General features: G+C 43.2%; 1 protein-coding gene, 1 long non-coding RNA gene and 1 other non-coding gene across 5 annotated transcripts in view; all 3 read right to left on the bottom strand.

Moving 5' to 3' along the window:
- Window positions 1-1,275: 1,275 nt before the first annotated feature.
- On the bottom strand, window positions 1,276-3,395 carry LOC108251233. Its single transcript, XR_001809334.3, has 3 exons — window positions 3,240-3,395; window positions 1,646-2,115; window positions 1,276-1,437 (listed from the first exon to the last, which is right to left on the bottom strand). It is a non-coding gene; the product is annotated as an uncharacterized LOC108251233 (long non-coding RNA).
- LOC112450301 lies at window positions 1,518-1,602 on the bottom strand. The gene has a single exon (XR_003038871.1). It is a non-coding gene; the product is annotated as a small nucleolar RNA SNORD60 (small nucleolar RNA).
- Window positions 3,396-4,562: 1,167 nt separating the features above from the next.
- The window catches only part of si:dkeyp-9d4.3 (caskin-1), a 49,642-nt gene continuing 41,445 nt past the window's right edge, over window positions 4,563-12,759 (bottom strand). For all 3 annotated transcript variants that reach the window (XM_037974945.1, XM_017408082.3, XM_037974946.1), the window contains 4 exons: window positions 11,110-11,894; window positions 10,387-11,026; window positions 8,175-8,772; window positions 4,563-7,627 (listed from right to left, as the gene is read on the bottom strand). In XM_037974945.1, coding sequence (XP_037830873.1) covers window positions 7,543-7,627; window positions 8,175-8,772; window positions 10,387-11,026; window positions 11,110-11,894 — 2,108 coding nt within the window. In that variant the 3' untranslated portion in view covers window positions 4,563-7,542. The remainder of the gene's footprint in view (window positions 7,628-8,174; window positions 8,773-10,386; window positions 11,027-11,109; window positions 11,895-12,759) is intronic.

Genomic DNA, 12,759 nt, shown 5'->3' with positions numbered 1-12,759 from the left:
AAACAACTCCCAAACTGTAAGCTTTGGTTTTATGGAGCTAAAACAAAGTTCACTTCCTGTTCTGGGATCAGATTCAGTGGAAGTTTGGAAGCGTGCCCTCTGGGGGGAATCTGAGAGAAAACCTTTTATAGGGAAAAGTTTTATAGCTGGGAGACAAAAAATACCAAAGCTTCAATGTCAAAACTATAAGGAGTGAAAAGTTTAAGGCTTGTAATAAAAGCTTAAAGTTTTTGACGTCAACTGTCAGCTGAACTTTTAGTGATAAAGTCACAAAAAAATCATCAAACATATCAAAAAGTCGGTTTAGACACCTGAACAATCGTCTGAGCTGATATATTTGAACTTTAAACGAGTCGCAGATCTCAGGACTGTAAAAAAAGACGCTCTGTGACAAAAAGCCTCCGCACGTTTCGACTCTGACACACACTTTTGAAGATTTTCTTTGTTCGAACTTTTTCCAAAGTCGTGGAAAGTAAGAAAACCAAAACTTGTGCCAAAATCAAAATTTAATAAATGGTAAGGACGCTTATCTATTAATTACAACTTTTCCCACACTTTCTTTCAGCCAAATACGACTCCTAACATATTTTACTTTTTATAATAGCAGAAAAAACGTTGAACAGTTCCTGATGTGTCATAAAATGAAGCTGGGGTTTTCACAAATATTTGTAGAATTTATATTAATATCCCAAATAATACTTCTGTAATAATTGTAAGATAAATGAAGTCACAGGCGGGGAGTCTGATGGAAGTTGAGGCTGTTTGTATATTTTAACCAGTTTATGAGCTTAAAACTGAAATGTTTCGTCTTTTTAGAGTCATTGATTCTACAGAGGAGCTTCCACTAAAAAAGGGTCAAATATGCAGGTTTCTTTCCTCCCATCCCACCTTTTTGACTCAGAGCTGATCTCAGAGTAAAAGAACATTTCTCTGCTCTGACACCTGCGTGTATATACAGTAAATAAAGTTTTTTTTTGCAGTACAACATCTATACAAGCTCACTGTTGTTACATATTGTCTGATTTCCATCCTTCATTCAGCGTCTTTATGCTTCAGTTTCATCTGATTTTATATTATTTGTTGTGACAAATGGTCAAATCATTTTCTACCATCAAGGATAACTGGGATGACCGATCTGAGTCAAATTTATATATTTATAGTCAAATTTATATCAGTGAATTACATTTGAAGTAGTTTGTTTGGCTCTAGTAGTAGCTTTAAGACAACTCACTGAGCCGAACCTTCATGATAAACGACAGTAAAACATTTCAGAGACTGTTTTTGAAACACTTAATGTTTATTCTTCAAATACAACTTGATACAAGAAGTCACTTTAAAAGAGAAACAGGCAGACGGACACTCCTGCTGCCTCGCTCAGCTCAGCCCTGTTCTGTCAGCAGCTCTTTCCCTCGCTGACGGTATCTGAAGCAGCAGAATCTGAAACAGACAGAAACAGAGATGGTTCAGGCTGGATCGATGTGTGTGACGATTCAAACGCTCTGATTTTAAACCCACTGCAGCCTCAGATCAGAGTTAGAATCAGGAGCTGGAAGCTCTCATACGAGGTGTCAGAAAAATAAATAAAGTCTGTCATCACAGGCTGTAAAGATCACACCCCTACCTCCAAAAACAAGTAAAGACTCACCTGTTAAAGAATCTCTGTCACCTCCTCATCTTCAGCTCCATAAGACGAGACGTTCATTTTCATACTCTAATGAGGTTGAGTCAGGTCCTCCGGACGGGTTCTTCTTCTTTGTTGCTTTGAGTCAGAAGGCCTTCTTCAGTCTGAGGAGCAGCTTCCACCCAGACTCGTCGAGCGCCTCTGGTGCATCCATAAAACCCTCCACCTGGTGGCGGTATCGTCGGTCTGCTCTCAAGCCAAGCCAGTCGAGCTTCTCTGCTCCGTACCTCCAAGCTGCCCATAAAAGCAGCAATGGTGCCAACATGGAACGACGAGTCACGCCTCCTTCTTCATTTTGGCCCTCAGCATGTTTGTCTGAGGATGGACGGGCGGTGGTGACGGCGTGGGTCTAGTTGGAGACCGTTCTGGGGACTGGGGTACCAAGTGAGCCAGGCTGGCAGTGCTGGACCTTCGTCAGGGTCGGAATCCATGTCCTTGAACACACAATAGAAGAAAAGAAAGAAAAAAAAGGTTTGTTAACAGTGGTTCTTTGAAACAGATATTACTGTGTAAAAATCGAGTGGCAATAAGGAGCATTTTTCAGCAAATTTTAGTCAGTCGGGTCACAGTTTTCAGTCTTTCTACTTTGACCTGTGTGTCATCACATGACATAAAACAACATTTTCTGGTAGGCCCCCTGTTGGTGACTCTTCATGCTACATGTCAGAATCAGGTCCAGAATATCATGAAGACAGAGAGTAGACTTGTGGACATTTTGGGTAAAACCAATTAACCATTAAACTTTTAAAAGGCTATGTTTAAGCTATCACTTTAAACATCGACATGAATAAAGAAATCCCTCAGTTTTAGGACTTTATCAGCATTTAATGAGTCAGAAAAAAACTGAGTATGAAGCTGGTGGATGATATACAACAAGTAAAAGGGGTCTTTCTGGTTTCCATTTTGGATGAGAAAGACTGAGGGTCAAAGACTCAAAATAATTATAACTACTAACTAGTTTAGCATTAATCAAAATTCCTGACATGTGGCTGGGGGCTTAGCTTTAGCACCATGCTGACCCTGAATCATCACCCAGTCGGCCTGAGGTCCTGGAAGACTACATTTATTACACATTATCATTAAAGCTAAAGTAGGTAGAGGAACAGCTACACATGTGACACACAGAGGAAGAGAGGACAGAAGCAACTGGAGTGGAACCAGAAGACATGCTAACTAGAGCTAGCAGGTCCTGCATGGAGGGTGTTTGTGTCCTAGAAGATAGAACTGTGTAAAAGTCAGATAAACTCCAGGACAAAGAATAAAGAAAGAAAATTTAAAGTTAGCTGGCGTTTATTACAGAACTATTAAGTTATTTTAAGGTAATTACCAAATCAGATACTCAGCTCCATATTAAAAAATCAGCATGCATTTAAAATGTTGTATTATCTTCATTATCTATTACTAATAAACTATAGTTTTTATGGCTAATTTAGGTTTTATACCAACATTCAAACTGAATGAAGTGTCCCTGCAGTTCAGCCACGTGTTCCACACACGTGGCTGACCTGCACATGGAGGCAAAAAAACGTAGCTCCTTGTTTAAAAAAACTATACTTACTCGTTGTCGTGCTTGTCTCCCTATTAGACAGGTACAAAACGAGTTTCAGCTTCGTTTTCAAAGCTATTAGTTATTAATGTTTAAAGATGAACTGCTCCGCTTGGCGCTGCACAGCTTCCCATACGATAGCCTCTTCTACAGTCCGACGACTTCTCGGCTTCCGTCACAAGTCCCTCCCACTTCCGGGCTAACCGCAGAGCTAGCTCGCTCGGGACTTTACGGGAAAGCAGGGAAATATCTTGCTCACTGTTCCTAGTTTCTTAGTCACAAAAAACATTATTTCAACGAGCTTTTCTTGTTCAGGCCATTTATTTTACAAGAAAGCAAACAATTTCTTTGTAGCCGTTGAATAATTCCCATGAGCCTCTTCTCGGAAGTCCTCCTAAAGCATTCTGGGAGTTGTAGTAGATAAAGATCAAATCTCTGCGCTCCATACACAGACATATTCATATATAAAGATTATGACCTTGGTTGTATTCAAACCTTGACATCACTTATACTTCCCATTCTGTCACTGTTTCAGACAGACTTGCATACACTGAAACATGTCAGTGTTGAATCTGCATCCTACACACACACACACAGTGTTGGTGGTACAACTGAGTAATACGATTAAGAATGTGCAGAAATGTGGGACAGTCAACACGTTGTACTAGTGAAGATGTGATGGACTGTAATTAAGAGATTTAATATAAACATGATTTATAATATTTAAAAACAGCTAAAAAACAAAACATTTAAAAATTTCCATTTTAAAACTAAAATCCCTGTTGCTCTGCAGGTTTCTATAGCTGAAGGCTAAACTGGAAACCTCTAATCATCTTTAAGCTTTTAAAAGTAAAACCAACAAAACACTATATATCAAACATAAAAAAACAAGAAAATATTTTAAATAACTTGTTTTAGCAGAGAGTTAAAAAACAAAATAAACCTTTTATCACTCTTGACTCTTTTCCTTTATTGTTTTTATTCTGAACACAGCAGAATAAAACTCAGCACTAACACTGTTAAATTAATTAATAAAGACTTAAATAATATAAAAGGAGAACGTGGGATTTTATTTTTTCCAAAGAAACAAAACACTTGCAGACTAAAGTTTCCACCTGTTTATAGGAACTGACAGGAAATCTCCTCGTGACACGACAACGCCAAATGTTTTATTAGATATCCGTCACATTTTGTAATAAAACACTAAAAGGTTAAAAAGAGTCTCCTGAGACGGTGAATAAAAGAAAACGATTATCGTGATTTGCTCAGTTTAAAGTCGACTATCTTTGTGTCGCTGGAGGCATGATAATAAAAAAAACATTCAAAGAGCGAAGGTGAGGTTTAATTTATACATTTATTCTGATCACAGCTGTACAGGAATGCATCGTCACAGCAGAAACACAACCTAAACCTGACCGCGGCACGACAGCCGTCACAACACACCCAGAAGTCGACCATAAACGTACAGGCTCGCCCCGATTAAAGGTCCAGAACCCTCAGGATTATTAATATTATTCACATAGAACTATCCGTCTCTCAAATATAGCTTTGTTTTCAAAGAGCAGAAAAATACAAGTGGACTCTTCACGGGGAGGAAAGCCGGCAGCGGGTCCGCCATCTTGGCTGACATGGAGGGAAACACTGAAAACCGGAGGAGTGGAGCCATCTTATCACAGCTTAACGAGGGGCTGGGATCAGCTCACACCGAGGCCTGGCGTCGGTCACAGAAACATGGAGGGCCCGAGTTTCAGGAGCACAACTCAACTTAGAAGCTACTTTGACATCACTGACACAAAAGTTATTGTTTTTGTTTTTTTTTCTTTTCTTGAGAGCTGTTGAACTAAAGTAACGTGTGAAGAAAACTACGAAGGCACGGAGATTTGCAGAGTTAAAGAAACACACCAGGAGCCTCGTGTTCAAATGGCGAATTAAAAAAAAAAAAAAAAAAGATGGCGTATGCAAAACATCAGACGCATCGGTAGCTGGCACAGAGGGCATGCTGGGACGATCTTAATGATGCGGTAAATGTAACCGGACGCACCTGAGGGGTTGCTACGATACAAGACGTCCTGCTCCATGGTGAGCTGAAAGTCTGAGTCTTCAGGACTCGTTTTAGAGCAGCTAGATCACCGAATCTGCTCTTAACTCCAAAATCAGACGGTAACATTCAGTCTGAATGAGCCGCAGGCTGCAGGGCAAAAAAAAAGAGAAGGAAAATAAGAAATGAAAATATTGATTTTTGTATCTGAGATTTTAAAAAGTGAGTCCATAAAGATAAAAAAAATAGCAGATAATCCTCCTAATCTACCTTTGAATCAAAGCTTTCTAACAGGTATGTCCTCAGAAATAATCCTTTTATTAATCCTTTATAATCCTTTAAAATTGAGGGCTGGGAAATACCTTCGTATAATGTTTGGCACCATTTCAACAAACTACAGATCATTTTGAAGCTTCTGAGACGGAGGATTTGAAAATAACTCAACGTTAGTGTCCCACATTTAGGTGCTGGTTAAATGAAATAAATGTTGACATTTCAGCTGTCAAATTTAACCACAAACAGATTTTATTAAACATTTTTATTTCATCATTTAATCTATGAAATAAGGATTTTAATCTTAAGTAAACATTATTATTGTTTTTACCATATATATTTTTTAATATGTACTCATAATTTTCAGCACAAGAAGGAGACTAAGTTAGTTGAGCCATATTTGCTGCTTGCTGCAGTTAGAGGCAATAAGCTTTAAAAAAGGAAGGATTGTTGAACACGACTCCATCAGAACATTAGCTGATGACGTACGAACAGACTGAACATGTTCCGAAGTTTCTGATCCATGAAACAGTTAATATTGGATTTAATTAGTCAGTACTTCTGTACAGCAGAGAATATGTAAGAATGAAGTCCAACCAATCTGTGTTTACTGGAATTAGAGTTATGTTTGAAACGCCTCAGAGGTTTGCCTCGGATCACTTTAGCATTTGTTTCCAATAATTTTAGTGTTTTTACGCTCCACTGCCTCATTTAGGAGCGTCTCTGACTCATTCCATCAAATTTCTCATTTTTTTCCCACCCTGAATGAACACATTATCTTTGCTCGAGTGGATGTCCCAGTGCGAGTGCCAGCGTCTCGATTTAAGTGTACGCCACGTTTTAGCGGAAAATTCACGCCAGTCTTTGTACACAAGGCTCCAGGAGATTTAAATAAACAAAAAAAAAAAAGAAAAAAAGGGAAGACAAGAAGGATGAGGACATATTAAAGGCAGTTTCACAAACCAACAGTAGAGGGAGCTCTAACAGCTCTGGTATTTTAAAGTCTATGTGTGAATGTTTACTTGATATACTATATAAAGTACTGAAATACAGGAATATCTTTTGAAAACACTCTTCACTGCTGTGGAACAAAGGGATTATACCACACGTCTGTGTGTGTTTTTGCATGTCAGTATTTCTCATGTACTATTTTGTGTACAGAATAATTTCCAAGCGACCCCCCCCCCCCCATGTATGAAGATGAACACCTACGAAGCAGAACGCTGGTGGCATTTAACCCAGTTTCTGTTGATGTGAGAGTGGCTTAAAATTGGCATTTAGTTTGTCTGATCATTAAGAGTAACTACTGGACGAGTGGGAGGACACTGACACGAGCAAAAAGCAGGGGACTACGCACGCACTCGAAACGACAACAAAGCCAACGACAACAGCAACGCCACCAACAACAACGACGACGACGTCGTGGGGAGAGACGACAGACGGGTCAGGAAGAAAAGTCCAGCGGGCCACGATCCTCCACTCACACAGAGGAGAAATGGAGGCTACAATGCACCTGGAAAAATGAATCTTTTTTTGATATTTCAGGAATTAGACAGACTCGGAAAGCGGTCTGTCGTTCCGTGTGCTTTTAGAAACTCTCTAAGCCGTCCCCTCAGTTCGATACCTGCCTGTCTGACAAATAATGTGCTTATCTTCCTGTTTCTTTACTTTAAAGGATGAGCAACGTGATTGTGCTTCTCGGTCCGCACCGCTGTCCGAGGCTGGGCGGAGATGACACGCTGGGCGGGCGGAGGGGGGTGGGGGCTGCGGAGGTCAGAGGTTGTGTGGTAGCGACCTCCTCGCACCAGGAGGAAGGAGCCAGAGAAACACGACTCCCTCCTCAGCGAACGAACACGGCTGCTCAGGAAGCACTTACGGAGGGGGGACGGATGCTCAAACACGCGCTCTCCGATGAGCCGGCGTTTTCTTCTTACAGCTACACGGGGCGGGGCGGGGCAGGGGGGAGGGGAAAGACCTTGTTGGAGGAAAGATGCGGACAGGAGATCAATCGAGCATCGCGTCCAGCTGGTCTGCCAAGTCGTCAAACATGCTGCCGATGTCATCCAGGATCGAGACTGTTGCCTTTTTGCTGAAAATACACAAAGAAATAAAGAATGATCAGCATTCATGGAGGTGATAAAAGGTGTATTTATTACCCCCCTGTTAGGATTCATGTTGAGGATAATTTTCTCTTTTCCCCTGTCCGTCTGATAAAACTGCTTTGGTCTTTTGACTGTTTTGTGCCAGATTGTGACTCAGTACCTGAAAGATTTAATAAATGTGGTTCTGGAGGAAGTTCCTTTTTAAAGTGTTTTAGTTGAAGCACATGTGGGGTTTTCATTTTCTGTATAAAAAGGAAAACCATTCTGCCTTTTTGATGTATTTTAATTAAAGTTTTATCTTTTAGACAGTGAAAAAATAGGATTATGTTTTTCCATAATTTTCTTTTTACCCAGAGCTGAAAAATAGTAAAACCAATTTCCATACTTTTGAAAACTGTGTAAATCTCTAAATACTGTTTGTAAAGGAGTCTTTGTGTAGTTTTATATTTCAGAAATAAAAGTTAAACTGGGTTGTGGTTCCTTCTTAAACCAAAACTGGATTTTATTTGGTTTTTAATCTTCGTGCCCACTCACTCATTAGGTTTGTCCTCCTCCTTTATTTTATGCTCCACAGCCTGCAGAGCTGCAGCCAAGGAGGCGCTGGTCTCCTCCAATCGATGCTGAATGTGCTCTCCTTTCTCCGCCTGCTCCGCTTCCTCTTTCGCTCCTTCCATCCTTAAAGACCTCCTCTCCGCCTCCCTCGTTTTCTCGTCTTCCACTCGCCTCCTCTCCTCCTGTTCTGTTTTCATCTTCTGCTCTCTCCTCCTCCCCTCTTCCTCCTCCTCCTCATCCTCCCGTCCTCCCAGCAGGTCGATGGAGAGCCCGGCGATGGAGGAGCGGGGAGGTTTGACGGGGTGAGGCGACGGGGTGGAGGGACTCTGGGCCGGAGACGGGGAAGCAGGAGGGAGTCCCGGAGACAGACAGGGGGCAGAGGGGGCGTCGGGAGCTGGAAGCGGCGCAGTGGCGATGGGGGAGGAGAGTTTGGGGGCGGAGCTTGGCCCGGCTGCGGCGGGGCTGGTAGCGGCGGGGCTCGAGCTCACAGCGGCTGGAGATGTTGCAGCTTTGCCAGGTTTAGGAGCTGTTGGAGGCCCGCGGGGTTTCGGAGACACAGGAGGCGGAACACGCTTTGGCTCTGGTCAGAGAGAATCCCAGAAACAAAAAAACATCAGTTTTCTTTTTTACGAATCATCAGTAAATCTAAACAAAGCCAACAGGGTGTAATTAGTTTCTTTAAGCACTTTGATCATCTTCTACTCCTCAGGTTTCATCTTGTGATGCTTCTAAAGTTCAAATCTTTAAGTGCTCAGAGTAATTAAAAATCTGCAGGACGGTAATAAAACTAACGTTTCAATGAAAGTCTGCAGTTTATGCAACAATATCGTGACAACATTTGTGTAAGCATTAGAAATAAATGCTAAAAACCTACTTTATGTCTGTCAAACTGTGTTTCCTTTGGTATTCTTCACAGATTCAGCTCAAGAAATGGGAACAAGTTGTGTCGTTGTTTAACAAATTGTCGAGGTTACAACATGGTTTCACCTCTCGAGTTTAGGAGCCTCTTTTTTGCCTGAATAGTTCTCAGGTCAGAGTTAAATGGCTTAACAAACAAAACAGAACAATCCTCTAAAAATGGTCAGAAACTAGTCCAAAAAATTAAGGTAAAAAGCAGCCAAAGTCCAAAAAACAACAACTTTAAAGGACCACTTTCAAAAAACTAGGAAGTTTGGCGACTTAGAAGCAGATAACTGAGATGTAAGAGCTCCTCTGTTTACAGTAAATTCCTTCTTAAACCGTCTTCTCTGTCCAAAATATGAAGATTACTGTCCCTTATTCTTGAGATGTAGGTGCACAGCTGATGCATCTCCTGTACTGAGCCACAAGTCTCTTTAGTTGCTCTCATATAGTGTCCTCGCTGCACTGAACTGTGGTGTTTTCTACATTTCTAGGATGACTTGACAAAACTCCAGTTAGGCTAGTTTTTAAATGTATTTCTGTTCCCTTTCCTTTCCTTCTGTCCTTGCGGACGCATGTTCGACCCGATGGTATAGGAACTGAAAAAGCTTTCTAGATGGAAAGCAAATATACTGTGAACACATGAGAGTCCTGAGAGTTTAAATTTTAGTGCTCCTCGGATGGGAAGCAAAATGTCTTCCTTGTTTCAAACTCTCAGGATACATCACGTTCTGGTTGACTGACAACGTACGCAAACAACGCATGAGAATATGCAGAGTTCAAAGCCCAAATGAGAGAATCTCTGTGCGAAATGAGTTTTCACTTTTGCAAAACAGTCCAGTGTGGTTAGAACGCACAGGAAGCAGGATGTAAAGTGAAAGCATGTTGTGGAAATAACAGTTGTCTTGTTTACAACATTTTGAGGATGCCAGACGAGGCTGTTTACTCAAACCAATAAGGTGTTTTTGTGCTGACATCAGTACCACAAAACCCCACGAACTTGGAGTCTTGGAGGTCAGGAGTGACTGAGAAGTACATCTATGCAAACGCTCTGGAGGATTTTACAAATTTTACAATAAATTTTTTTTTACCCCATAAAATCTGAATATTTTGTTAGGGAGTTAGCTGGGAAAGTTCACAGATCTTTGTGTTCAAGCAGCTTTTTTATCTCATCTGGAAAATGTAAGGGCTACGATGCTTATTAAGCAAATAAACTATTCAGAGTCAAAAAGCTTAACTTAATGATTAATTATTAAAGTTTTTTGTTGTTTGAGTGCGTGTGTTTGGGTCTCACCGGGACTCCGCGCCCCGTCAGGACTATCAGGTCCGGGGATGGGGACCCTGCGAGTTGGAGTGGGAGGGTCAGCCTGCGTTTTTCTCGTGGCCACCGAGGACGGTTTGGGTGAGACGGGTGGCTTCAGAGACTTCCTGGCCTCCATCCACTCACAGCTCTCTTTTGCGGTCTCTGTCCTTTCTGACGCTTCGGACACCGGCCTCCGCCTCAGCACCACGCCGCCGTTAGGCTGCGGCTCGCTTTTACTTTTGCGGCCGCTGTTTGGAGAATCAGACTGATTATTGCTTTGAACGACACATTCTGTCTGCTCAGAGGCGCGCGGTCTTCTGCGTACGGTGTCCGAGACAGTTGTCATGGTAACGACAGTTGTGGACTTGGGCGCGTCGGAGTCCACGGCCAGAGGTCGCGGCTTCCTTCGGAGTGTTGCTGTGCCGTCGGTGATCTCGGATGCTGAGGAGACCACGTTGGATCGAGGTCGTGGTTCTGGACGTTGCTGCGCTGGTTGCCGAGGTAACTGTTCGGTATGATCACAAGGGAGGCTTTCGAGTCCACCGATGGTCCTGCGCCGACTCACAACATCCTCCTCCTCGGATCCCAGACCTCCTGCACCTGCCTGGCGACGGAGAAGTGGTGGACTCACCTGTAGGTGAAATGTTCTTCATAAATACCTCTTTACAAAGCTTTAAGAGTCTAAAGGCAACTGTCAGGTTCAAACACACCCACCTGCAGGTAGCTGGCGCCACTTCCCAGATTCTTCTGCACCATGGATGTCTCCAACATGGCCGCCAGGCTGCGAACGCTCCCAGAAGCACCTTCTGATCTCTCAAGGCCTGCAGAGTCCTGAGCCCTTAAAGCTGCTCCCAGGGCGCCACAATCACTGGCTCGCCGCTCTCGATAGGTCGGTAACCCCAACAGTCCGTCCCCCTGCCCCTCTCCTTCCCCGTCACCTCCGGTAATGGAAGAACAGGAGCGTTTTGGCGGTGTCGGGGGCCGGCCTTTCCGACGGGGGCGGAGAGTGACAGATGATTGGCTGCGGTTAACAGTGACATCATTAGAGGCGGCAGTGTGCGTGGAGCTGCTGCGGCACACGGTGGCGTATCTAGAGTCTGATTCTGAGCCAATGAGACTGTGGGTCCTTCGTCGCTCTTCTTCCTCGCAGGGCAGCCGCAGGAGAGGTACTGATGAATCTACTGCGGCCATCTGGGTAGACGGACGAGGCCGGGCCCGGGGGGAGGCCTGCTGGGTGCGGCCATGCGGCGGGGTCTGTGGAGGCGTCTGGGTGGGGGTGTGGGGAGGGGTCTGTGAAGGCGGGAGACCCGGCCGAGGTTTGGCCAGTGGGCTGGGGGCGCCATCCCTCTGCCTCCTCGCCTCTCTGCGTGGCTCCGAGGAGGTGCTACCACTCGGGCTGGGAGGAGGCGATGAGGAGCTTTGAGGAGGCTCAGACCCACCCTCTCCTCTCTGTAGCTCCTTCAGTCGCTTCACTCCCAACATCAACTTCTTCTGATGTCCTGAGGCAAAACAGAGGTGAGGAGGAAGAATTATTGAGAGAAAGAAAGAAAATAAAAAGAAATTGTACTAAAAGAGGTTCTAGAATATATCTTCTTTAGTAACAAGACAAGGCCATTTAAAGTAGACTGGAAGTCTTTAACCCTCCTGAAGCCCTGATAACCGAAGAGAGGAAGAGAAGCCCTGTACCTTCAGGTCCGTTAGACCCAGAGGCCACGGTAGGGTTAAAGACGGCCTCACTTTGAACAAGTTATTCTCACCCCTTGATCACTTAGACAGGACCCTAGCAGCGGCTGTCCCATTTTTTTGTGTTGTAGGGTGAGGACTTAATTTTAGAGCTCTCCGGCCCTTTAAATGGAGACTTCTAAGATGCCCACTTCAAACAAGGTTTTACAAGCTGCACTAGCAAATAAACTCAGAAATTAAGTATTTGTAAATTATATTTTATCGTCACAATAGCTGCATTGTATCACGGTCATCTTTCTTAACAAGCATTAAAAAAAAAACATGGCAACGTTAACTAGTGAAAAGACAGACTGGAACTCCAAAACCACACTGTTTCTGTCCACGTAAAAGTAGGATTAGTTTCACCAGAATCACGTGATCCGTGACGTCAGAAGCCACAAAAGGACTGCAGCTGCTTCGCTGCTTTGGTATCTGTATTTAAAGCTTTAACTTTATTCTTTCACCAACAAAAAATAAATGTTGAAAGTGCCACAATGACAGCCTGATATCAGACACAAATGTCACGTGAAATAAACAATAGGTGTCAACTCCACCCAGTCGAATGGGCCACCAAGATAAAGCGGTTCATTCAGGTTTCAGATTCAAGCTGCTCTTTATACTTTTGGCCACAAGAAGTCGCCA

Source organism: Kryptolebias marmoratus, linkage group LG3 (assembly GCF_001649575.2).
Source record: "Kryptolebias marmoratus isolate JLee-2015 linkage group LG3, ASM164957v2, whole genome shotgun sequence".
NCBI lineage: Eukaryota > Metazoa > Chordata > Actinopteri > Cyprinodontiformes > Rivulidae > Kryptolebias > Kryptolebias marmoratus.
The sequence above is the reverse complement of the archived record's forward strand: the minus strand, read 5'-3'. Positions and strand labels throughout refer to the sequence as shown.